The sequence below is a fragment of the Lutra lutra genome, chromosome 7, assembly GCF_902655055.1.
Source record: "Lutra lutra chromosome 7, mLutLut1.2, whole genome shotgun sequence".
NCBI classification, from domain to species: Eukaryota; Metazoa; Chordata; class Mammalia; order Carnivora; family Mustelidae; genus Lutra; species Lutra lutra.
In genome coordinates, this window is record NC_062284.1 from 4920356 (window position 1) to 4946684 (window position 26329).

Here is a 26329-nt window from a genome sequence, read left to right on the forward strand (position 1 = left end):
GCACAAACATCTCAGATCTAAAGAGGGGCAAAAGCATCACCCAGATGGCAGGAGTGCCCGAATGGGGAGGCTGAAGCCCCAGAGGCTTGTTGTGAAGGGACCCATTTCTGCAAATCCAGCCGCTGGAAGACTTTCTATCTGTACGGCATGGGAGCGGGCAGAGGGCACGTGGTCTGTGTTGCACTCAGGAGGTCAGTGCCCAGCGGCTCTGAGGCCTCCTGGGTGCCCGGAACACAGATGCAGCCTTGGCCGCGGCCATCCCTTAGCCCTGTGGGACGGATGTGAGTGAGTTTCCTCTGTTTCCTGATGTCCAGTCACAAAGCGTTCCCTTTATAGGCCTCAATGCTTTATTTCTAGTTGTATCCTATGGTATTTTGTCATCCAGTAATACAGATCCGGGCGTGGATATGTTGACTCTGCGTTAGCTTGGCTCTGACAAACCAGTCATGGCCGCCACTGTTGTTCCGCTTACCTGGGCACTGAACCTGGGAGCCTCACCCTCCCTCCCACAGCCCTCACAGCATTCAGCAGCCGAGTCCCAGCCCTCCTGCCCTGCAGCGAGCCTCAGAGCGGCCTCTCTCCTGTCCTCAGTGCCTGGCCCCCACTTCCTTCTTGCCTGGACTGGCCTCCCAGTTTCCCACACCGTCTCCCTGCCTTTGGGCCTTCTCCTCTCCGTCCATCTCACACGCGCTGCTGGAACACTCTCTCCAGAGCTCAGCTGTCATCCTGCCACTCCCCTTCCATGTCTCCCGCTGAGCCACCGGCAGACTGCTTCAGTACAGCCCCATCTGCCATGCCCCCCGTCTCCTGCTAGGAGACACATTTGGCCTCACGTCCCCTTCCCTGTCCTCCTCCTCCCAACTCTGCACTGGGGCGTCCCCTTCAACCTCACTCCCCAGTGTCCACATCCCTCCCACTACAGCAGCTGGACTTCCTGGAGGCACACAGGCCAGAGTTCTAGTCCCAGAACTTAGCGGTGCAGCTCACGGTGCCTGCCTCAGGGCTGCTGTGAGGACAACATGGACTGCCTCGCAGTGCTGTGAAGCCTGGGCCGTGGTACGTGAGCCATAGTGCTAGCTCTCATTATGGTCATCCCCATCATTATCCTTCAGGGCCTAACTGCGGTGCCACCTCCTCCATGAGGCCCTCCTTCTGTGCCCATCTGAGGGAGAGGGATGGCACAAACAGGAGAGCAGGTGGGGTATCTGCTTGCCATCCAGTTTCCTCAGGTAGCCCTCCGCCGGGTCCTCATGTTCCAGGGCCAGGGCAGCCATACTAAGGGAGCGTGGGGGGCCTGGGGTCTTGATGAAGCGATGTAGCCTCATACCACGCCAGGTTGCTGAGTGAAGCCAGTCTGTTGTTTGCAATGGGATAATCCCAGTGTAGTGGTCAGAATGGTCACGTTCCCAGCCCCTTCCCAAGATGAGGGCCCCAAGGAAGCCAAAAGATGCATGAGAAGTTTCTTTTCCGTCCTGCTGACAGTTGCTGTTGTAGAGCTTCACCTTCACTCTCTCTGCACCTCATTTTCTGATGCTCTGCTCACCTTGCTTTGTTTTTCATCTGTTTGTTTTAAGGTTTTATTTTATTTATTTTTATTAAGTGGGCTCCACACTGGGTGTGGAGCCCAACATGGGGCTTGAACTCATGACCCTGAGATCAAGAGTGGAATGTTTAACCTACTGAGCCACCCAGGCGCCCCACCCTTAAGATTTTATTTTATTTTATTATTTTTTTAAAAGATTTTGTTTATTTATTTGACAGAGATCACAAGTAGGCAGAGAGGCAGACAGAGAGAGAGGAGGAAGCAGGTTCCCTGCTGAGCAGAGAGCCCAATGCAGGGCTCGATCCCAGGACCCTGAGACCATGACCTGAGCCGAAGGCAGAGGCTTAACCCACTGAGCCACCCAGGCGACCCCCGCCCTTAAGATTTTAAAGTCATCTCTACATCCACTGTGGTGCTCAAACTCACAACCCCAAGTCAGAACTTACCTGGTCTTCCACTGAGCCAGCCGGGCAGCCCTCACCTTGCCTTCTTTGGAGACGTCAAATCAGAATTCAGGTCTAGCCTCGTCCAGGTCCCTCGGAAAGTGGGCCAAGGATGGTCTGCAGACAGTCCTCAGAGGTGATCGTTAAAAACAGATTCCTGGGCCCATTCTCACTCCCTCCGGATCAGTCTTTGAGGCTTGGGCCCACAAAGCTACATTTTAACAGGCTTTTACCCAAGTCTTTCTGTGCACTAAAATAAAGTCTTAAATTACTAAGTTGGGTTCTGCTTCCGTGGGCTGAGAGACGTTCTGTCTTTATGAGCGTGCTGGGTTTATCAGCTTGTTAGTGCTCCTGGGGATTCTCAGTGTTGCCCCCGCCCTGGGCTCTACTGAAATGGTCGGTCTTCTACCTGTTTTTGAGAATTTGCTTCAGAGTTCTGACTTTTCACTGGTCATCTCCCACCTGGCCACGCCTAGCACTCCCTCCTTGCAGGAACTTGAGGAATCCATGTTGAAAGAATGATCATTACACCTGGTGTTGAAGCTGTAGAGGCTTATCAGGTTCTCCAGAAACTTATCTAAACTTTAAGCAAGCATTTAAGTATATTTAAAGGCTCAGAACTTAAAACTTTGTCCTGATTTTATATTGAAAGCTCATGTAGGGGTGCCTGGGTGGCTCAGTTGGGCGACTGCCTTCTGCTCAGGTCATGATCCTGGAGTCCAAGGATCGAGTCCCACATTGGGACTCCCTACTCAGGGAGTCTGCTTCTCCCTCTGACCTTCCCCCTCTCATGCTCTCTCCGTCATTCTCTCTCTCAAGTAAATAAATAAAATCTTTAAAAAAAAAAAAGAAAGAAAGAAAACTCAGGGTATTTGCTCCAAGGAGGATGGTCACCTAATTCATGGGTTTTAGCTTAGAACAATGAAAAATACTGTGGTTGGTCATCTGCAGTATATTTTATGGATTAAAAATATTTGATTCAGCCAGAATTTATTCTAAGTCAAATGTTTAAAACTTTGTGAATAGCTATCATATATGCTACTTAAATTGACAGAGACTACAGATAATTTTTTTAAAAATAATTTGACTCTTTGCAAGCAATCTATATAACAACATACAGCATGGGACTTGCAGTCTGTCCCTCTAGACACGCATGGTTCGTGTGAACCAGTCATGTAGACTTTTGGAGTTACCAGCCCTTCCCCCACCCCCGCAACTTGGAAGAGTTTTGATCTGAACTTCTTTATTTTGTGATTTGAATAGAGGTTCTCAGACTTTGTACGTTGTTCTTTCAAGACAGAGGCAGTTTTTAAAAAAAAATTAAGACTGAGATCATTTTAAAGGGGGAGTAGAAAGGAGCCAACTCTCGACTCAAACGGGCCATACCTATTCTAATGTTCGTAGAAACACTAGTGCACCTTGGATGAGCATCAGTGTACCAAAATCACCCTGGAATTTTCACGATTCTGTTTCAAATCAGAAAGAGTCACTAATTCTTAGATAAATAAAATTGAAAGCACCACATAAAAGTGTATTTTTTTTCCCTTTCCCACCAGGTTTCTGTGATGGTGAGAACGACGTACATGGGGAAGGTATGACCTACTTTCACCTGCCGGCGCTGAGTGCAGCATCTCTAGGCTCCCTTCACACTCCCGAGACTCCTGCTCTCAGGACTTTCCCAAGTGCTCATGGCAGCTGCTCAGTTCACTTCTCTGAGAGGCTGTATAAAATCCAGGCTAGCCACGATCAAGGGCATGGGGAGGAACCGTGTACTTAGATCACAAAGGCTCCCTGTCATCTGAGTCCTCACAGTCCCATGGTCATAAGGTTGTGCAGGGAAGCAAAATTGTATCCATATCCACAGCAAAGTAGGAATGAGTCGGTCCCTTGGACCATTAATTATCCCAAGACCCTTCCCTTCTCAGCTGTCTATTCCTACTTAGAAAGTTTTGCAAGTGGGTAATTGACACACGTAAGTAAACAATGCCAGAAAAAGGCAAATTGGTTGCAAAACGAAATTGCAGATCTGGCAGGAGATACTGAGCTTCATGAAGCCAGCTGCTGTTGGAGATGTACTGAGATGACCCCCGAAGCCACTAACAAAGGAGAGAGTGACACGGTTCCTCTATTCATTCGGAACCAGGCACTGTTTTCTTTCTCTGAATCTCTATAACCTGAGATTTAACTTGGCCAAATAAGCTCTTCAAAAGAGAGTGGCTGGAATACCAGAATTAAGAGAGACCCCTGGGAGCGCTGGGGCAGGCCCGAGGAGCCGAGCAGACCTGACCGCCATCTTCCTGGCGCCGAGTAAAGAGCATTGCATCTCAGACTCTCCTCAGCAACTTTGGTCTCCGTTTCAAGTGACTTTTTTCCAGGGTCTGTTATTCTTGGGTTTGGAGACTGTCCTGTGTGGGGCTGAGACGGGGCAGCCATGACCGTCACTGAGACCTAACAGCATCCCTAGTTTCGAGCAGTCATTAGTGTCTCTCATGATGTATCCCCTTCCTGACATCAGATGACATGATCCCCGTTTCACCTGGCCAGACTGAGAGCAATAACGCAGAAAACCGTGGGATGGTCCCTCAGCACAGAGCTGGCCATCCCACAGCTCTGCTTCAAGCCCTCTGGGTTTTCAGTTCCCTTCCCCTCTCCCAGCCCGTCACCAGGCAGCCCCATGGCCGGCCGCCTTGTCTTCCCTATGGTGTTTCTCTTGTCTTGGTTATCCTCATTTCATCCCTCCTGGGCCACTGTGTGATCCCCATTGCATCGGCTTCCACCATCTCCTTGCCAAGCTTGGGGGCCTGTCGATCTGTCCTTGACCTTCTAAACTGGATCTCCTACCACTCCTTTACTTAGGCCATGCTCCACTGAGAAGAGCAGCTCGACTCCACAGTCATCCACCCTCTAGTCTGTCCTCATTTCTAGGCCTTTTTTTCTTTCCCTTTTTCTTTTTTTCTAAAAAGATATTTATTTATTTATTTATTTATTTATTTATTTGAGAGAGAGAACATGAGAGAGGAGAAGTTCAGAGGGAGAAGCAGACTCTGTGGAGCTGGGAGCCCAATGCGGGACTCGATCGACCTGAGCCGAAGGCAGTTGCTTAACCAACTGAGCCACCCAGGCACCCTAGGCTTTTTTTTCTTATCTCTCCATCTCTGTAATGCCCTTTTCCTGTGTCTCCAAAGGCCTTTGCTCAGTGCCTGGCTGCAGAGGCCCACACCAGCTCTTCCCCAGTCAATACACAGTGCCATATCAGTCATTTTTTGCGAGGATGATTTGGCTGAGGGTGGGATGGCTGCCTTCTAAACGCAGTGAATATGTCTTTCTCCCCCCTTCAGTGCTGTCTTTCCCGGGCCCACTGAAAGAAGAGAATCTGTTAAACGTTCCCAAGCCACTGCCAAAGCAACTGTGGGAGACCAAGGAGGTAGGGGAGTCGTCTGTGTTTGTTATCACTGAATATTTACACTTACGAGGTCACTAAAATCCTGCGGTGGGGGAGATAAGAACTGAGAAAAAAGGAAGCAAAGATGTCAGGGGACAGAGATGGAAGAGTACATTAGGGAATGATGGTTTAAGTGAAACTGACCACAACTGTGTCGATGAATTAGGACAGGGATCTCTTGACACTGTTCACGAAACTCACAGTTTTCATGTGAATTTACTCATTCAGAAAATCCTGTCCATCCTTCACTCCTCATTCGTGTTTCTAGAAGCTCTGAAGCCTGGTGACTAGTCATAAGCAGATTTTTCTGTTTTAGAGCCAAACCTTCTCCCCATCACCAGTTTCTGTGCGTGGCTGGTTCACCAGATACCCGTTTCTTTAATGAAGTGTGTTTGACCCGAGTCCTCGGAGTCAGTAAGTCGGTCATCTGTTTTGTGACTTCCGAGAGCCTCTGAGTATTTGCGTGTACAGCTTGCCAGCTGCCCACCACCACGGCTCTTGTGAATCTTGTCGGCTGTAGAAGGACCGAGGTCCCACGGAACCTGACGTGGCCTCTCTTCCCGTAGGGAAGCTGTGTTTCCTTTGAAAGAAAGGGCATTAGTGATGCTTGTACTGCCTTATGGTCAGATCCCAATTTCTTCTGCCAGATCTATCAGAGTCACCATTAGCATTAAGGGTGGGCTTGAAAGGGCATTTTTTTATAAAAGCAAGATATACATGATGTTTCATCTTTTGGGGAGGAGAGGGGGAGATATCATTTTAAATGCATGTACTTCGGGGCACATGGCTGGCTCAGCCAGAAGAGCACGCGAGACTTTTGATCTCAGGGTCAGGAGCTCGAGCCCCACGTTGGGTGTACAGGGGACTTAAATAAACTGAAATAAAAAACGAACATACTAAACAGTAGGAGGGGCTATGCTGTCCTTGTGGCCGTGGGAGGCACGGGTGGTTTTGGAGGACAGCACCATCTTCTCCAGCGGGAAACGTAGTAGCACCCACTCTTCCCCAAGTGCCAGGGACTGCTGTCTCTGGAAGGAGGAGCTCACCCTACTTCGTAGGGATTTGCAGCACTCCGTAAGCCATTTCTGGGAGAAGAGTTGAGTCAGTGGTACATTCATTTTTCCCCACAGTCTCTTTATGGAGCCCCTATCACCAGGCCCTCTAGCTACAGGGATAGTACAATGAACAGAGTAAAAACCCTGCCCTCCTGAAGCTTATGTTTTAGCGGAAATACGTGTTTCCTTCTGACGTTAATTTCCTCCTTCTTCACCCTGTTTTGTTTTTTTGTTTTCTTCCTTTTCTCTGAGGTCAGTTGGGAAAATAATGTTGATTTAAAAACTCTCTCTATAAAACACTGGCCTTTTTGGATTTTTTTTTTAAGATTCTGTTTATTTATTCGAAAGACAGAGATCACAAGTGCACAGAGAGGCAGGCAGAGAGAGAGGGAAGCAGGCTCCCCGCTGAGCAAAGAGCCCAATACAGGGCTCGACCCCAGGACCCTGAGATCATGACCTGAGCCGAAGACAGAGGCTTTAACCCACTGAGCCACCCAGGCACCCCAAAACATTGGCCTTTTTGAAGGAAATAGTATTCACCTACGAGAAAAATTAACAAGGCAGAAACTAAGAAAACTCACTAATGTCATGCCCCCCTTGTGCCAGGAAAAGTCCAGTCTGAACTGAAATGGCTGCCCTGTGTGGGTGCTCCTTACCGTGCTGGGAGCCCAAGACACTTACAAAGACACTTTCAAAAAACTTGAATTTGACTTTACAGTGAGTAATCCCAGGTTTTTTATGTCTCTCCCCAGATTCAGTCCCTGTCAGGGCGCCCTCGATCCTGTGATGTTGGAGGTGGCAAGTAAGTCATGTTCTTCCTGTTCAAGGTTCAGAGACCGACTATCCCCAACGTTGTCCCTAAGGAAAGTCTTGGGACTTTGTCCCAAAAATCCGAGCAACTTCCCTTGTTAGGTGTAACTTGGAAGTCAGCTGAACGTTCACAAAAACAGCAGCTCCCGCTGGTAGTCATATTTCATTTGTTTTAAGTAATTCAGTGGCCGAACGGCCCTAGCAAGCGACAGTGCCATAAACACGCTTGAGAAGAGCACAGCCCAGCGTCGGTGAACACACACGCCCACGGACAGCGTGTCTTTGCACACTTCCGGCTGCCGAGCCTCACACTTAGACGTGCGAAACCTCCCGGCAGGTAGATTTTACCTCAGTTTTTAAAAAATCAGCAGAAGGCGAGTCAAGGAAAATTGGCAAATACCAAAAGTGCTTATGAAACCGCTAATTGGTTAGTGTCCTTGCGCGGCTCTGCTCCCTGCAAGGTGGCAGGCGGCCTGCAGAAGGCGGCCTGGTCGCTCGTGAGGGAAGAAGCACTGAGGAGATTGGGACACAGGACAGGTGAGGAGCTGAGGGGGTCATGTCGCCCCGACGTCCGCAGGCGCCGCACCGGCTACTCAGGGGGTGGGTTTCAGGGAGCACAGCGGGGCCCGCCGGGGAGGAGCTGCTGCTCCTGGACCCCAGCTGCCAGGAAGGACCTCCTTCAGAGAGGCCGGACCCCCCGGGGGGCCCGAGGGAGCTGCGTGCCGAGGCGGGTCACCGCTGTGCACTCACCGCTGCCACTGCTGGAACCGGACCCAGCTTGGAAGCAGCAGCGCCTTCCGGGGCCGGAAGAACATGGTCTGCGAACAGGGCCCTTGCACGAGCCTCCCGAGGCCGAGCACACGCATCAGCCAGCCTGGGGACACAGTACATCTGCTTCAGGCCCTGCTTGAATGTTATTCCCCAGCAGTGTCCTGGGGGCCTTTGACAGCCGTTCCTCGGGGAGTGCCCTGCTTTCCTTTCTTCAGCTGCTTAGCATAAACTCCGGTGATGGCCAGTCCGCTGAGCTGGGGTGAGGACTGACCTTCTCTCCAAAAAGTTAGAAAGCCCGCCGGGACACCCCACGCTGTGGGGCGTCCCCACAGAGAGGGCTAAGGTTTTCCTCAAGAACCCTGACACTTGAGTGATCGGGGCTCCAGAGGCCTGTGTTCCAGAACGGGGTGCGGTATTTTTGCCCCCTCTTCCCCTACCAGAGCTTTAAAGCAGGAGTTTCTCAGATGCCAAGTGTTGTCCTCTTGCTCTTATGTTTAAAGCTGGAATTCCAGTCAGTGACTCTTACCCATTCTGGTATTATTGACCCCTAATGCCAGGCGCTGGGGTAGAGCTGGGAACAAAGTGGTCACACCCCTGCTTTCCAGGAGCTAATGCTCTCGCGGACAGAGATAGGAAGGAACAACTAGGCAAACATGTCGTGTATTGGTGAGCACAATGAAGAGAGAGAAGGCAGGGTAAGATAGGCGAGACCTTTCTTGATAAGATGCTCCGTGACTAGGACATGGGGGGACGGGAAGGGGAAAGGGGCCCCTGGCAGAGGAAACAGCAGGGGTAGAGACTGAGGCAGGAGAGTGCCTGGACAGTAAGGAGGCCGCTGTCGCTTGCTACGGATGGGAAGTAAGATAGGAGTCATCAGAAGGTTTTGAACCCAGGATAGTACTATCTGCCTCCTACCAGATTCAAGAGAGGATGCCGGCAGGTTATAGGCGTGTTTGGAAAGTTACAACTTGTGTTTCTCTCAGCCGGAGAGAAACTGTTCTGAATGTCACCAGTGACCGGCTTCCCACCAGCCCCAGCGACTCTCCGTCCTTGCTCTGTGCCAGTGGACCCTGTCTTCTCTGCTTCCTCCCTCTGCCTTCGTTCCCTCCTGCCGCCCATCAGTCAGAGAGCCTGTCTGCTGTCAGGGTGAGCCACCCTGGGTTCTCAAGTTCATTTTTCTACTCCTTGATCTTTGACGCTATAACCATTCCCCTATATCCAGCCAATCAGAAAGACAAGGTACCACATTCAGTTTTTCAACAACCAAAATCTTTCTTCCTCATCCGCCAAATTGGATACCTTTCCTTCTTCCCCACGTCCTCCCAAACCTGCCAGTTCCGTCCATCCCCCTACCTGTACCGGGAAGAGGGAGGCCCCCAGGGAGGCAGGCTCAGGTTCCCTCCTGGCCTGGATTCCTCTGGCCATTCTCTCCTCATGGTCTCAGAGACACAGGTGTCCTCCTGGCCAAGGCTGACCGCCTTACCCACTCCCTGGTCCTTGTCCACATTGGCCTTTCTGAGGCCTCTCCCTCCTGCCTGTCCTGCCCTCCCCTGGGTGTTCAGCCTTGTCTGCCGTAGTAGGTTTTCTCTCTGTGTTTAAATGTACTCACTAAGGAGTCTGCACAGAAAAAATACTTCCTTAGCCCTGCATTCCCTTGTAGTTACTTATAGTTACTTCCTACCTGCTCATTTCCAGAATTCTTAGCCACACTTTGGAAAGAGTATTTACTCCTGAGGCTTCTCCCGTGACTGCTTGTCCACTCTGCAGCCCACCGTGGCCTGGCCTCCAGCCGCACTGTTCCAAGGGAGCTGTCATCAGGAGACATCCCTTTACGCGTCCTCTTGTCCTATGGAAACTCGGTGTCTAAGACAGAATTCCTTGTCATCCCCACAGCACACGCCCACCACCCCAGTCTGCTCATACACCTCAGCGTCCCCATGCTGGAAAGTCGGGAGTCCTTCTCCAGTAGTGCCTTCTGTCTCTTCGACTCAGTCCCCACACTCTGTCTTCGCTCTGTCTCCCTTGACTACCAAGCCGCACCAGCCACCACTCACCTCTCTGCCGCCAGGCTCTGCTCCATATGCCAGTCCTCCTCCCCCATCTGTTAGCCACATTGTCCTCAGTGGATTATGTCTTTTCCTGCTTCCCACCTTCCACTGGCTTCTTGTCACTCTGAGCCTCATGTGCGCTCTGCCTACCTGTCCAGTCCCGCCTCCCTCACCACCACCTCTCCTGAACTTGACCTTCCTGTCGTAGTTCCTGCTGTATCTAAATTCCTCGGGCACACTGTGTGGTTTCATGCTTCCCTGCTTTGCCCATGCTGTGAACTCTGCCTGAACTGGTTTTCCCACCTAGACCCTCTGGGTCTTGGAACTCAGCCCAGGAGCCCTCCAGGAAGCCCCCCAGCCCTCTGGTTAGCCCCTCCACACCTCACACTACTACAGACTTGTATCATGTGGCTGTCTCCCTGCCTTGTCTGAGTCTCCTGTGGCCCTGATGCCCGTGGCTGGTCCCTGGGAGATTCTGTTGGACAGCAGTGCCCTCGGTGGAATCCATTACCCTCCCCCGCTCCCCGCTAGCATCTCCTTCCTCCAGCTCCTCTCTTCTTCAGCCTCATGGGTCAGACCTGGGCCATCGCTGCCTCACTCTCTGCTCCCTTACACCGTCCTCCAAGCTGTGACCACAGTGGCATTTCTGAAGTGTCATTCTCCAGCTTACACTGGGCTCCCTACCTCCCACGGCCCCTGATCCAGACTCTTGAGAACAGCATGTCGTCTTACCCTTGCTTACTTCTCTCCCCTCCTACCTCATCTCCTGCTCCCCACCCCTTCCTCGTTCTGCCCTGACACCCTGGCCACTCCAGGCTTCCCTGACGCCTGAGCACCCTGTCACATGCTTGGTAAAGCGTTCCCTTCCCAACCCAGCAGGTCCTGCAATTCTGGTCCCTAATGATCATCCCACCCCCTTCAGCCCTGGCCCCATGCTTCCTTCTACATTGCAAATGCTTGCTTTACCACCGTTCTGTCTCTCCTGTCTGCCCATGAACCCCAAGAGCAGTGCCCCACAGACCGGGGCTAGGCGGCACTTTAGAGACCCCTTCCCATGGGGTCTGGAGTCCAAGGGGCCACTGGGGACCACATCACCTGCCTGACGGATGCAGTCGCGGGGACGTAGAGTATGGCCAGGGCTTGGCCAGTAGGCTGGGAATGCTGTGTGGGGGCCCTGTGGTTGCGGAGCAGGCTGGGCAGACTGAGGACCACGGCCACCTTCCGTATGTCCCAGGGCAGAGCTTCCAGGAGCCGGAGGATTCTGGATTTGAATCTGGCCTTCCAGGCTCTTACGGAGGTGTCATTTGTTAGGACAGAAACATAGAACATAGTTCAGTTAAGGGTGTGTTAATTTGATTCATACCTTTTAGACGCGTAAACAGATGGTACGTGGGCCTCCACGCGCACTCTCGCTGCAGACCTCAGATGTCAGGGGCGGGCTTGACAGCGAACCCACACGCTCGGCTCCTTGGTCTTTGTAGCACCAGCTCAGCCCAGTGCCTGGCGCACAGCGGATAAGCGAATGCTAACATCCCTTTCTCACTTTAAAATTGATGAAAACTGTAACTAAATATATCTTGGAGGGTATCTGCTCGATGCAGAGAGACTTGTGTGTGTGTGTGTGTGTGTGTGTGTGTGTGTGTGCAGGAAAGATACTTTTAAAATCTGGAAAAAGAAGCATGCAAATACAAAGTAGTACCTCCCATTTTATATAGGGCCTTATGGTTTTCAGCGAACTTTTACACCCATTGTCTGATCTGGTCTTGGAAAAATGTTCCTGCAGAGTAGGCATAGATGACGTCCTTAGTCTGACTGAACAGGTAAGGCTCTCCAGAGAGTTAAGCCGAGGAGGCAGGTCCTCAGAATGCGGAAGAGTCTCAGCTTCTGTAAGGACTTGGGTGTCCGATGCCACAGCCTTTCCCTGACAAGTCTCTCCTATTCCCTAGCCACCAAATGCACTTCAGAAAGTAACACTTCTCTCTCTCTTTTTCAGTGCTTTTCCACACAACGGTCAAAACATAGGCCTCTCACCCTTTCTGGGGACCCTGAACACTGGGGGGTCATTGCCAGATCTAACCAACCTCCACTACTCCACGCCCGTGCCAGCCTCACTGGACACCAGTGACCACGTCTTCGGTAGCATGAGTGTGGGGAATAGCGTGGGCAACCTGCCGGCTGCCATGACTCACCTGGGTCTACGGAGCTCTTCTGGTAAGTGTGCCCCACTCAGTGAGGACGTGCCCATGTATGTGCACCGGTGGCTTGATCACAGGTGGTCCCAGTGAGTGAGAATGATTCATCTGAGTTAGAGATAGCGACATACCTGTTCCTGGAGCTCTTGACCCTGCTGACTTTTCCCGTTGGTCTGTTTCTGCTGGATTCCGTGAGCTCTGGAACGCTCTGCTAGACCTCCTCCTTCATTGTCTTCAGCAGCCCAGGTGTCCTGGGACTTGGAGAGTAAGACGCAAAAGCCAAGAAGAAAGGGTCCATTCCATGCCCTGTTTACTGAACAACATTAGTGGCGCTTATGAACATGCCACGATGGTTTATCATTACATCTATCTTTGTAGAACCCTCTCGTTTCCCACTGGATTTCTGAAGAGAATATTTTGAATTTTAGAACATTTATACTGGATATGATGAAACTGTTTTATACTCCAGAGATAAGCATAGTAAATAGGAATCTGCCAGTTTATTGGTTCAGATTTTCAGAAGCGCTTAAAGGTCCGCATGAGGCTGTATGAATGCTGCCCATGGTGTGACCTGGGTTTTCCTGCACCATGTGTGAGCGCCCACAGCCCAGACCCCATGTTGAAACCTGTCCATGTTTACCTGAACCTCGACAGACGCCCTTGTCGATGTCTGAGGTGGGCGTTGGTCTCTTACTCCCAGGGCTGCGATCCAGTCCCTGGCTGTCCGGGTCCGAAGAGCTGTGGTGTGAACCATTTCCTTAGGAAGGGGTCCCCAGTGGTGGTCCGCCAGTGGGGGACATGCCTGCTGGTTTCCACTCTGGGTTCAGCAGGACTTGTCCATGCAAATCAGAATCCACCACTCACCTGACAGAGGTCCCCTTTACAGCAGTCATCTGGAAGGTTCTCTAAAGCTTACAGAAGGTGCTGCCATTGTCCCACATGATTTTAGGTTTGAAGAATTAATTTTAGAGATAACCTCTACTTACTCACTTAGGTCATTTTATTATCCTGCTGCTCTTTCAAGTGTCCTGGTGAATTCTGCGTGAATAAGGACATCCAAGGTCACACAAATAACGCAACATGGGCAGTTAGCTTCCTGGGGTCTTGGGGAAGCCGGCGTTCTCCAGGGCAGCCTCTGACGCTTCACTTCAACTGAAAATCCTGTGTTTATCACTGTGTGTTATTTTCCTCAAAACATCATTTTGTCCAGAACTGGATTCAAGGTTTTATAGTTTCTAGGCATTCCTTAAAATGCATGGTGAACAAAGGCATACAAACATGTCTGAGCTTTCCTTCTGAATGAGTGACTTTGTTTCCTAACCAAAGCTCACGTCTTTAGCTCTGACTGGGGCTCAAGTCAGTGGACCACTGGGCTTTCCGTGGAGCTACGTAGGGTTTTACCAGAGACCTCTTTTCTGTGTTTAGAAAAATCATTTGCCGGGGGGAAAAAAAAAAGCTTTATTTTGTCCTTGTTCCATTGCAGTAACTCTTATCGAACACTTGGTTTTTTATGAACAGAAAAGAACACACATTTGTACGCACCCGGGCTGCTGGTCCCAGATTAATGGGCTGAACTTTGAAACACAGGCACTGCCTTCTGAGATACACAGAAGCATCATTAAGTCACAGAGCAAAGCCACTCCATGCCTGGCCCGGTGCCAAGGCTCTGGCAGGACACAGGACATGGTCCCCGGCCTTCCAGGGCTTGTGCCCTGGCAGCCTGTGTCATGGAGATGCCTTTCCCAAACTCTCCTACTCGAGCTAAAAATCACAGCCCCTCCCCCCAAATAAAGCAGAACACCAGCAAAAACTTCATTTTCCATGAATTGGAATAGACTGTGACGAACAATTTTTCAGGAGCCAGAAAAACAGAGAAAACAGGAGACATGAGAGGGGAGTCCCTTCCTGTGACTGTTGGGGCATTCAGGGTATTTTCAAGGTCCCCGAGGCAGCGCCCCAGAGCTGTGACTCTCAGTGGAAGGCAGCAGAGGGTCCGGGCAGGGTGCCGGGACAGAGGCACTGGGGGGCTCTGAACAGAATGTGTGCACAGCCCTGGGGTCTCTTGCCCAGGTGGCTGTGTACACGTGTCCTCGTGAGTCAGACTCCCTGTCACCCTGCTGCCACTAGCCCTCAGTGTGGGCTCAGCCCTTCTCCACTGTGTGCACAGGAGGACAGCCACCCCAGAGCTGCCCCACTCACAGAATCAGCATCAGATACCGATAGAAGGAAGTTAAGTGTTCTTGAGTCTTTGGAAAATGAAAGCTTTGTCCTGCAGTTACCGCAAGTGACCTGTGCCCTTGTTGTCCCTAGGTCTGCAGAGCTCTCGGAGCAACCCCTCCATCCAGGCCACGCTCAATAAGACGGCCCTGTCCTCCTCCCTGAACAGCCACCCACAGACGTCCGCCCCCAGCGCCTCCGCCCTTCACCCTTCCCTCCGGCTCTTTTCCCTCAGCAACCCGTCCCTGTCCACCACGGCCCTAAGCGGCCCGGCCCGGCGGAGGCAGCCCCCCGTCAGCCCGCTCACGCTCTCTCCAGGCCCCGAGGCGCAGCCGGCCTTCAGCAGGCAGCTCTCGGCCACCAGTCCCCTGAACCCGTATCCCGCGGCGCAGGTGAGAGCCAAGCCACGGTCCGATGGGGAGGCATGCGGGGCCTGATCGGGGTCCCCTCAGCAGGTGAGGCCTCGAGGTCTCCCCTGAGATCGCGGAGGGGGGAGCAGGTGTGAATACCTCGGGAAGCCCTACCCGTGTCCTCCCGCGTCTACTGTGATGATTGCTGGTGGGCAAGCAGCCACCTGGGGCCTGGGGCCTGGGGCCTGGGAGGGCGTGGAGTACACCCCAGACGTGTCTCTTTGTGGCTGCCTCTCTTTGTGGCTGGGGGAGACCAGGCCGGGGCTTTAACATGGGTGTGGAAAATTATCAGTAACTGAGTCTGTGAGTACTTTAAGCCACGGGGGAAAGCCAAAGACCTTTAATACCTCCCTGAAGCTTTGGTATTGGGTGAGACCTCTTCCCTAATCACGCCTACAGATGTGAGGAGCCGTGCTTTTACTGCTCATGGCATGATCGGGATATAATAAAGATCCTCCACAGAAGAACCCAAAGAAGTCTGTTCAGGAGGAGGCACATTTTGGGGCCCCTGGCTGGCTCAGTGGGTAGAGCATGTGACTCTTGATCTTGGGGTCGTAGTTCAAGCCCCATGTTGAGTATAGAGATTAAAAAGTAAAATAAGACAAAAATTAAGAAGGAAGGAGAAGAGAAAAGGAGAAAGGCACATTTTGAAATCACAAGCCTGTTACAGAAATTCAGATGTCAAAACATCATATTTTTGTCTTGTTGACTTTGTTTTTATTCTGAGCACTTAGGGTGGTTCTTACTATAGTCATCAATGAATATATTTTCAACTTATTGGTCCCTCCCTAGATACACTGTGACATCATTTACTCCCCACCTCGCCATAAATGAGTCATGATTTAGCAAGAGTTGACAGAACACAACGAAGGACTTAGCAGATCTAGTCATTACTCACTCTTAACATGAGTAATCCCTTTTGGGAGAGGGTAAGAGGGTATTTCATAATTGTTTTTTTAATGGTTCTTTTTATGTTACTGGATTGCCTTTAATTTTCTTTTGCAAGATTATTTTATAGGACGTAAAAAATGTTACTCTTGCTTTCTAGCTACATTTTAAGGAGAGCTGTAGGCATAGAGAGCATCCTTTTCCAGATGTTTCCATTTTTTTTGTTTGCCTAATATTACGATTTTTAAAAAAGTCAATGTTCTCCATGCACATAGTTTCATAAGTCAGTTTGAAAGGGCTTGTTATGGAATAACATTGTCTTCCCCTCCCCGACTCCCTGTACTTCTCACTCCCTAGAGATGGCGCCTTCAACACTTTAGCTAATCTCTTTGGTATAACCATATTATTTCATGCTTGTTTTGTTCTGGATTTTTAGTGTTAGGTATTTTCTGATGATATCCTACCATTAGGATATGGTTCTTTTTCACCTCTCCCCAAATCCCACCCACACGTTTCTTTCTCATTCACACTGTGCTTTGTTTTTTGATGAGAGCAATATTCAGTGTTTAGTGTTTTCCCAGTTATAATAGTGCAGAGTTGAACCACTTAATATGCCATGAAATAACAAAATGGAAAATATTTTTCTCCTGGGAGTTAATAAATGTCTTACTTTTTTGTTAGTCTGGTTTTCTATGTATGTATTTCTTATCCCAACCCCACCTCTTGGAGTCGGGTAGATCTCCTTTCAGTAGATTTAAAAACAAGCCCTCCGTGGGTGCCTGGGTGGCTCAGTCAGTTAAGCATCTGACTTCAGCTCAAGTTCATCTCAGGGTCGTGAGATTGAGTCCCATGTGGCATAGGGCTCCCTGCTCAGCAGGGAATCTGCTTCTCCCTCTCCATCTGCCTGTGCGCTTGCTTGATCTCTCAAATAAATAAATAAAATCTTTAAAACAAAACAAAACAACAAGGAAAAAAAAACAAGCCCTCCAGTAGATTTCCGAGGAAGGCTATGTGGCCTGGCATGATTCAACTATGTCCTTCTACCCGTCATTTAGCTCATAATTGGCCAGATACAGAATTCAAATCTGAAATAATTTTCTCTTAAAATTTTGAAAGTATTAATTCTTTGCCTTTTAGTTTCTAGAGTTGCTAATAATAAATCCAGTGCCATTCCAATTCTTTTTTTTAAATATATGTATTTTTTAAGATTTTATTTATTTATTTGACAGAGAGAGCTCACAAGTAGACAGAGAGGCAGGCAGAGAGAAAGGTAGGGAAGCAGGCTCCGATGTGGGGCTTGATCGCAGGACCCTGAGATCATGACCTGAGCCGAAGGCAGAGGCTTAACCCACTGAGCCACCCACGCGCCCCTCCAATTCTTAATACTTTGAACAAAATGTCCTTTTTTCCCTCTAGAGGCTTGTAGGATCTTCTTTTTATTTCCCAGAGTTCTGAAGCTTCAGGGTCACATGAGTCTGGATATTTGGTGGGTTTCCTCAATCTGGAAACTCCTATCCTTCATTTCTGGGAAGTCTTCCTTAATTATTTTCCTGGATGGTTTCTTCCCTTTGATTTCTTTGTGCGCTCTTTCTGGAACACCTATTGTTGAATCTTGAACAGCCCATACTTTCCCTCTCATACCCTATTTTTTCCCTTCTCTTCTCTCTCCTAATCATTTCACCCTGCTGTCCGGGAGAGCTTCTCACCTTTATCTTCCCACTGTTACGTCGAGTTTTCATTTCTGAGTTCATCCTTTTAAATTCCCGAGAATTCCCTTCTGTCCTCCGAGTGAGTGTTCCTTTTTATAGCATTGTACTCGTCCTATGGATGCAATATCATTTTTTCATCTCTCTGAGGTTTTCAGTGGTAATTTTCATTCTAGTTTGTGTTTTAATTTTTTTTGTAACGTTAAGTTTTCCATGTAGCATAAGAGTAGAGGATATAATTGAACAAATCCTTCTATACCTGTCATCCAGCCTCAACAATTAACATTTTTGAAATCTTGTTTCATCCACATCCCCACTTTGAAAAAAAAATGTATGTAGAGATACACATCGTAAATATTTTTTATGTATTTTTAACAGATTTAACAAGGATTTTTTATAGTTTAAATAGTATAATAATTTGGTGTTTTCCTAAAGATTTTTTATTTATTTTTGCGAGAGAGAGAAAGCACAGGCAGAAGGAGGGGAGAGGGAGAAGCAGACTCCTCGCCGAGCAGGGAGCCTGATACAGGACTTGATCCCAGGGCCCTGGGATCATGACCTGAGCTGAAAGCAGACGCTTCACCAACTGTACCACCCAGGCACCTGACAATTTTGTTTTTCATGACAGTTTCATCCCGCATGGACTTCTCCAAGTTCCTGTTCTTTGTATGTCTGCCTTGGTCTCTGATTTCCATTCAGAGGCTTTCCTCACAGTCTGGTGACTTTTGGCACTCTGCTCATGTTTAAGCACAGGGCACAGAAGCTGCGTAGATGGGCGGGCTTGTTGAGTGTGGTCCTCCCTGTAGACCGACCCGGCTCAGCCATTTCCCTGGGGAGCCTCGGGCGCCCTGAGTTTCAGGATTTTCTCTCCAGCTGGTCCGATCTCCAGAGGATGCTGGCATCCCTGGACTGCCGCCTCCTGAGAGTCAGGGTGGGAAAGAAAGGTGGAGGCCTCAAGACTGAGTGGTGAGCTCGCTTGAACCCATGTTTCCAGCAAGCGCCTCACCCACCGGGCGCTGCTGTGTGCGGCCCGCAGACCCTCAGCTCTGCCCTCTCCAGCGTGCCGCCCCCCAGTCTCCGCGCGGGCAAGAGCTGTGAACCCTAACCGTGCCTCCTCCTGGCTCTTCGCCCCCCTGCCCACTGCTGACCCGCAGGCCCCGTAGGGACCCTGTGATGGAAGTCCGGTTTCCTCTCGGCTTGTTCCCACTACAAGCCTCCTCTTGTCTTTCTCAGCTCTGCTGACCCAGTCACGGCTTGTCTGTTGGTTTTCGTTTTCCAGATTGTGCTGCCACTTTCTTCCCTGCCATGATCTCTGTCCTTGTGCTGTTTATTATCCGTTTAGTCTTATTATTTTCAAGGTGTTGTTCATTAATGTCTCCTGTTGTTTAATGTTTTTAGTCAAGGCTTGGGAGACAGAGCTATGTTTGTTTTTTTCTTTTTCCTCCGATCTTCCATCTTAAACCAGAAGGTATGACTTAAAAAAAAAAAAAAAAAAAAACCCACATGATTTTCACTGAGGACACTGGTTAAATTGACAGGTGTTTTGTGTTTTAAGACAATAGAAATTGTTGTTGAATAGGAAATGTTTGGTGGGGAAGTGAGATTTAAGGTCACTTTGAAGGAGCAGAAGTAAGACGTAGGCTTCGGGGAGCATAGCACAGAGTACCCCGGGGAAGGACTCACGCTTTTCCCTCACTTTGACACCTCCTAATTTTAAAGGATTTACCACTTAGAAACTCCAATTGAAGCTAACTAGAGGCTTTGTTTTGCAGATGGTGTCCTCAGATCGAAGCCCGCTTTCCTTCCTGCCCACGGAAGCTCAAGTGTCCCCGCCACCCCCTTACCCCGCCCCCCAAGACCTCTCCCAGCCCCTCCTACAGCAGCCCCCTGCCCAGGAGCCCCAGGCCGCCTCATCCCTGCCTCCATCTGGCTTCCCGCTCCTCACAGCCCAGGTGGGTCCTAGCTGGGACACCGGTCAGAAGGGAACACTTACCTTGCCCCAAATTCCAAGCTAAACGTTCCATTCCTTATTCCCTGAAGGGTTCATCTTTGACCAACTTCTTCCCAGACGTGAGCTTTGACCAGCAGTCCATGAGGCCAGGCCCAGCCTTCCCTCAACAGGTGAGCGGGCATCCAGTCAGGCCTCTTCCTCGGAGCAGCACCTACACCGTTCAGGCTGCTCAGGGCATAGAACCCCCCACACCAAACAGACCAGGTACCCCATGGCCCAGATTTCAGATGTGCCCAGCGGCTGAGGGACCCTGCAGTGTCCCCTAGCCCTAGAGTCCTGGTGCTGGCTGCCTTATTTGGTGTCAGGCCTCTGCAGAAGAATTGTTTGAACAAGTGGTAGCACATTTCTGGTGACACTCCAGTTCTAGAATTGTAGAATGGCTTAGAAGGAAGGGACCACTGCAGTCCACAGGTCTATCCTGCAGAGGAGACAGAGACGCAGGAGGGGCTCAGCCCACAGGCCTCGCTGCCGGAGCCAGCTCAGTGTGGCCTCCCAGGGGAGCTCAGTCCAGGTGGGCCCAGACGTCCCTCCCTAAGATACTTTCATTCGACCCCTAGCTTTTGCTTTGTAGGTTCTCCCTAATGTGGACCATTTAAAATAACTCTAGATTTTGTAGTGTCCATTAAGTATGGATTGGGTTCTAGGATTGATTAAGGAGAGAAGGAAGGGTTTTGAGCATTTTACAGATCTTAATAATTACAACAGTAAAATAAAGACAGATGTTTCCTGAGTGGGCCACGGTGAAGACTCATGGCATAAACCAGTAGTCTCTGCCTCCTTGTTTTCTGAAGAAGCCCATTGAATTTAGAATAGTCAATATCTCCCTGAAAAATGATAGAAATGCCTATTTTTGTAAGATTTAAAACAATAGTTTGGCATATTACTATGCCAAAGGCACTTAAGATAGGCCCCAGTTCTCACCAGTCCCCCAGAGGCTTTCTCATGGAGAGGGGCCTGAGGTTCCTCCCTCTGAGCATAAGAGGGCAAGGGTCTCCCGGCCTCCGTTTCCCAGAAACCTACGGGCAGAAGAGCCCCTTGGTCATAACACTTCCTTGGTTATAGATAGAGCCTTGGAGGGGTTCCCACAGATGGTGTTTCCAAAGGCCTCGGTGTGGCTGGGAGGGAGGGGTGTGTGAGACCAGAGGGCCACAGAGACCATGACTGCTGGTGTCTCCTTGGATGGCTTAGTGGGCCGGGCTGTGTGTGAGCAGGGATGAGTCACCCACACTGCGCCTCAGGGAGCTCTCCTCCACCCCAGCACCTGCCTGCTTGAGAGGAATATTCTGTGTGGGATCCTTGAGAGAAGGCCCCCAAGACAGTTTCCATGTCTGGTTTTGCTCTGGGAGCGCGTTGTGTCCTTCACGCCTGGGAAGCAGAGGTCATTCCTTACTGTGTGTCCTCTGGTGCCTCCAGGTGCCCCTGGTGCAGCAAGGTCCCCGAGAACCACAGGACTCATTTCATTTGAGACCAAACCTGTATTCCAACTGCGGGAGTTTCCCCAACACCGTCCTGACAGGTGAGTGTGGGCCACCCCTCAGCTCTGCTGTCTGTATTTTGCTGTGTTTTCACAGATCACCATTGTAAGAGAGTTTAAACAACATGCTATAAAGCAAAGCAATGAAAGTCCCCTGGCTCAACTTTAGCTTTTCGAAAGGCAGGCATCTGGCCCCAGAGACCATTAACAGTGGGGAAAGGGCCCAGTGATCCAAGCCTGTTCTTAAGAATTTAGCTTTAGTGATTGACAACTGCTCAAAGGGAGAAAACCTGCAAAAACAGGGAGTGGTGGAATTGAGAGAAAAGACTGTAGAGTCCAGGGCAAAGTGGACGCTGGGAATGGGGGGGATGTGGGCCATCGCTGTGCTGCCTGGACGCTGGGAGTCGGGGGGCATGCCAGCCATCACTGTTCTGCCTCGATGCTGGGTGTTGGGGGCACATGGGCCATTGCTGTCCTGCCTGGACCCTGGGAGTGGGGGCGAGGGGAATGTAGGCCATCGCTGTCTTGGCTAGAAGGTAAAGGGCCAGCGTTTGTGGGGCTGTCGTCTGTACATGTCTCCTAACCTGCACTGTTTTTCCCACTCACTGCTCCTTCCAGAAGACTCGAGTACCAGTCTATTCAAGGACCTCAGCAGCGCACTGGCAGGCATGCCCGAGGTCAGCCTGAACATAGACACTCCATTTCCACTGGAAGAAGAGCTCCAGATTGAACCTCTGAGCCTGGACGGACTCAACATGCTAAGTGACTCCAGCATGGGCCTGCTTGACCCCTCTGTGGAAGAGACGTTTCGAGCTGACCGACTGTGAACAGGATGGAATGGGCCAGAATGTGTGTTGCTGAAGGAGCGGAACTAGAACAGCACAGCATGGAGCCAGCTGGGCCGGAGGGGTCTTGGGCTTCTGGCATGGAAGCAGCCGGTTCTGTGAGTCCCAGCATTCCGACGAGGCCCCGTCACACCCCATGGCTCACTCGTGACCACAGAGCTGCGCGCTGCCTCTCAGGCCTGCGGCCCCGATGATGCCGCCGCAGGTGGGCCACCTCGGGGCTTCCGACGACTCGGGCGGGGCGACACCGGGACCAGGACATCTGCTTACCGGCTGTCTAGTCTGTCGGCGCATAGAAGCAGAACAGAGTGTGCCACGGGCTGCGGTAGCGTGTGCAGCACCAGAACCACTGACTTAGTCCACACTGAAGATCCGGCCCGGCCTGCAAGGCGCTGAGGGGCTGCGGGCCTTCGAGGGTTGACTCGGCTGCCAGCCGCGGCCCCGCATCACCACGACGCCTTCCCTGCTCTCGCCGGCCCGCCCGGCAGCCGCCCGCCATGGACCGGACGTGCCACGATCACCCCGATGCCTTACTTCCAACATGAAGAATTTTTACCATGATGTCAAGAACAGATTTGAGTTAAGCAAAGTGAATGCTCATTTGTTTTCTCCCAAGTATGCAATCTCTCTGCTGCTTCAGGACACCTTTTCCTGTGGACAAGGGGAAAAGGAGGACTGTTCTATTCAGTCACTGAAAAAAAAAAAAGAAAAAAATCCCCCAGTGATGAATGAGCCTGAAGAGAGAAGGGCTTCCTCTCGGTGGTGGGGGCAGCATCTCCAGACTCACGAGGTCTTCCAGACGAGCTCCCGACCAGTGCAGGCCACCCTCTCCGCCAGCCGGCTGCGGGGGAGCCGGACGAGTCAGCCTCTCCGGTCACCAACAGCGGCAGTGGGAGGCTGTTTCTCTGTGGAGCAGGAGTGTTCCTGGAACTCCGCTAGCCCGTAAGCTCCTTGAGCGCGGGGACTGTGCCTTACTCTTTCCAAACCTAGCAGCAGGCAGGTGTGGGCCCCGGGAGATGCTGTGGAGCTGCACCCCGAAGGCGTGAACAAGGAACGGAGAAGTGAATGGATATGCCCGGCCGCCCCGGCAGTCCCATCTTCAGCTCGTCCCCTTCCTTGCCAAATCCCGGAGCTTCAGCCTTTCTAACACTTGTGCCTGTGGTGAAGCGAGGCCTGCACTTTAGTAAGCTTCTGACGCTGGGAGACCAGCTCCACGGTGATACCGGGCCCCATTCTCCTCAAGGGGATTCTCCAGGGCAGGCGGGTGGAGACCGTCTTCGGAGCGCGGCCAGGATGGCGGGGCACGCTGAGGCCTTGGGGCTCAGTGCGGGGACCTCGGGGATCCCAGCCAGGCCCCCACCTGAAAAGATCTTCCCTTTCAGATCCATGTTTTGTTCTAAATTGCTTTTAAAGGAGATTTATTCTTTGAAGTTGAAGAAAAAATCTACAGTAAAATGAAGACCTAATTCATGAAGCCGTCATTAGTCATCAGTACCTTCGCATAAACTAGCATGACTGGGTTTCCAGCACCGCTTCCCTCCTCTGCTTAGCCCCAACCAGACGCCTGACGGCTGGGTTCGAAGAGCACCTCTGGGGAGGGGTGTGGGCACGGAAAAACGGGACGGAGAGGACAGGAGTGCTGAAGGAGAGATAAAGGATGCTGGAACTTTTGCCTGGACAGCCACTGCCCTTCCAGGAGACCCCAGGAGTGTGGCTGAAGCTCGCTAGTCTGCCCCTGCCCAAAGTTGCAGGGCTCTACTATAGGGCTGAATCGGACGGGTCAGTGCCACATGGCAAGAAGAGTCTAGAACGGCATGCTGGGCTGTTAACCTCTCCAGACCTCATCCCATTCCTGTCTCCAGAAGGATCGCCTTACCTCCTGTCTCTCAAAGAACCCCGATGGCACACCACTGCTGCTTCCTCTGTGGGGCCCAAGTCTTGAGCCTCACAGTCACCCCAAATCTCTGCTGTTGAATTGGGAAATCCAGCCAGGGTCCTCGCCTGAGCTCCAAGCCCCAGTCCCAGGGTAGTTTTCAGATCCCTTTATCCTGAGGCTCTCAGGAGGGAGTGACTCTCGCTGTTCAAGTACAAGCCCTCTCTTTGTCATTGTACACAGCTCCCTGGTGTGCCGAGAATGAAGCTAGCTAGCTCCACGCTGCCTTGCCTGGGTCAGAGGCCCCCCAAATCTGACCTGGCCTTTCAGACAGGGAATGATGCTGATGGTAGAAGTTTTGTTTTGTTTTGTTTTGTTTTTTAAGTGGAGGCCCCAGCATAACCCACTCTTTGCACAGTGCCTTACCCAGGGGGGTCAGTGGCATGGGGGGTCCCAGCTCTGTCTGCACAGCAGGAGTCCTGGGACCTACACAATGAAGAACACTGATCCCGGGGCATTCTCCCAGTGACTCATGGAAAATGGAGGCTCCCAAGGAACAGTGCAGTGTCCCAGGGGGCATATAATGATGACAGTAAGGTTAGCACTGAATTAAATTTGTCCTTAGGTCTGCCCGTCCAGTCTTTTCCTGTGAAAAGGTTTTGGGCATTATCCAACCCACTTTGCTCACATGGCATCAAGGACACCCATGGGCGGGTGTCACTCTGACCTTCAGGGGTAAGTCTGCCCTCACTGCTGCCTTTACAACAAACCAGGTATGGTCCTCAGCATCTGAAGCAGCTACGTGCATCAGAATAAACGATCTTCCAATATTTAGTCTTGTTACAAGAAAGCGATGGCTATACTACTCTCATTTACTAGCAGTTAAACAGTATAGAACTAAAAACCTACCCGTGTTCTACTTTTTCTTTCCGTACAGTTGTGGTTTTTAGGACACATGGTGTTAGGAGAAAAATTTTTTTGATCACGTCTCGACGACCATAAATTCTCCCCTGTCCTGTTTCATTTCTCCTGAGTCTACTGTATATTAGCCGAGCTGAAGCCTCGTGGGTTCCAGCCCACCTGCGTATCTGAAGACCCTTCCGACTCTGACTCGCTCGTTGGCTCTGTTACGCGCGGTGGTTCCTTCGCTTTGCAGTGGGACCATCACAGCAACTAATCAGACTTCCCGCCAGTGCCCTAACTCCCAGGTCCCTTGTTAAAAAAAATATTTAAAGATTGGAATTTGTATAAAGTAGCTCCCAAGTTTTATAATATGTCGTTTTACATCTTTCGTAATTAAAAGCAGCACAATAAGGTTGTATCTGCACCTGGTGTTTTTCTTCGGCCTCAGGTGAGATGAACTGGTGGAAAGCTGTCCCCATGCCCCCCACCCCTAGTGCCACTTGGCCCACAGGCAGGCTTCTGGTCCTTGGCTTTGGCAGGTCCTGCCCGGGACCCACCTGTCAAGTGCTGTTAATACACGTGCTATTGTGCCCATGTCCAAGAAACTATAGAGAAAGATGTCCGGGCACAGGGTTCCTTCAAAGCCAAGGAGACCGAGGACAGAGGGCAGCCTGGCAGCACCTCACTTCCTGCTACCCACGGGCAACCCCCTTTCCAGACACCTGCTCCAGCCCTCACCTCACACACCTCCCCTTTTGAGGTTCAGGCCATGGATGCGCCTTCCCTCAGCGCTCTGCTGCCCTGTAGTGGCCTCCAGCTGTCCTCTCTTCACCAAGGGGTTTGGCTTTGTTTCTGCCCCAGCCCTGTCCCCTCCCCACTCCCTCAGGGTTCCCGGGCCTGTCCCCTCCCCTCCCACAGCCATGCTGCCTTCAGACCCATCAGCCACACCCAGGGTTGTCACAAAGGTGACTGTTCCGAAGTCTTACTCAGAAATCCCATCTTTGACCCCAACTTCCTGAGCCACTGAGTCCACTCTGGTCCACACACACCCTGCCCTTTGACCCCACAGAGAGTTCTGCCCGTGGTGCCCGCTCTCAGCCTCCTTGTCCTCTCTTGGCTCCCTCCTCTCCCTGACCTAGCCCACTGGGCCAGCAGCCTCCAAGAGCAGCATCACAGCCCTCCTCCTGCTCTGACCCTCGGCCTTTCCCTGCTGGGGGCTCCATAGGAGAAAACCAGCAACCCCACGCTGTCTGCTGACCTGACCCTCTCCTGCCATGCCCAGGGGTCCAGACCTCTCCAGAAGCACTCTCATTTCTCTCCTCAGGCCCAGAAATTCCAGGCCCCTGGGGGCAGCTCCCTTGGCTTCCCACCCACTGTCTATACTGTCCCCTTTCCCAAAAGGTCCCGAATCTCTGTCCCTCCTGGCACCTTCCCCCAACCTTGTCTAGTCCTCGCTCGCCACATGTGTGACTGACCTTCGAGGATGCCCTGCCTACCCCAGACCTCATCCCTCTCCATGTTCTACCCATCAGCCCACGCAGATGCCTTGTTACCTCCTTGCAAAGAACAAACAGAAGGAAACAACCCTTACTCAACCCGGCTTCTCCTTCCTTGGACCACAACCTTGTCTGCTTTCCCTCCTGGAAGAGTTGCTCATGTTTTACTCATTCCCTTCTCTTCGCATCCACAGCCCAGCAC

The 26329-nt window shown here is 51.2% G+C and overlaps 1 protein-coding gene across 2 annotated transcripts in view; it reads left to right on the forward strand.

Annotated features, from left to right (window-relative positions):
- Positions 1 to 25055, forward strand: part of CRTC3 (CREB regulated transcription coactivator 3) — a 98635-nt gene extending 73580 nt beyond the window's left edge. The window contains exons 7-15 of one of the 2 annotated variants that reach the window (XM_047735611.1): positions 3543 to 3578; positions 5325 to 5410; positions 7236 to 7285; positions 12106 to 12323; positions 14615 to 14913; positions 19298 to 19477; positions 19566 to 19646; positions 20950 to 21052; positions 21629 to 25055. In XM_047735611.1, the coding sequence (XP_047591567.1) occupies positions 3543 to 3578; positions 5325 to 5410; positions 7236 to 7285; positions 12106 to 12323; positions 14615 to 14913; positions 19298 to 19477; positions 19566 to 19646; positions 20950 to 21052; positions 21629 to 21837 (1262 nt within the window). In that variant the 3' untranslated portion in view covers positions 21838 to 25055. The remainder of the gene's footprint in view (positions 1 to 3542; positions 3579 to 5324; positions 5411 to 7235; positions 7286 to 12105; positions 12324 to 14614; positions 14914 to 19297; positions 19478 to 19565; positions 19647 to 20949; positions 21053 to 21628) is intronic. The other variant, XM_047735612.1, reaches the window with a different exon arrangement.
- The last annotated feature ends 1274 nt before the right edge of the window (positions 25056 to 26329 follow it).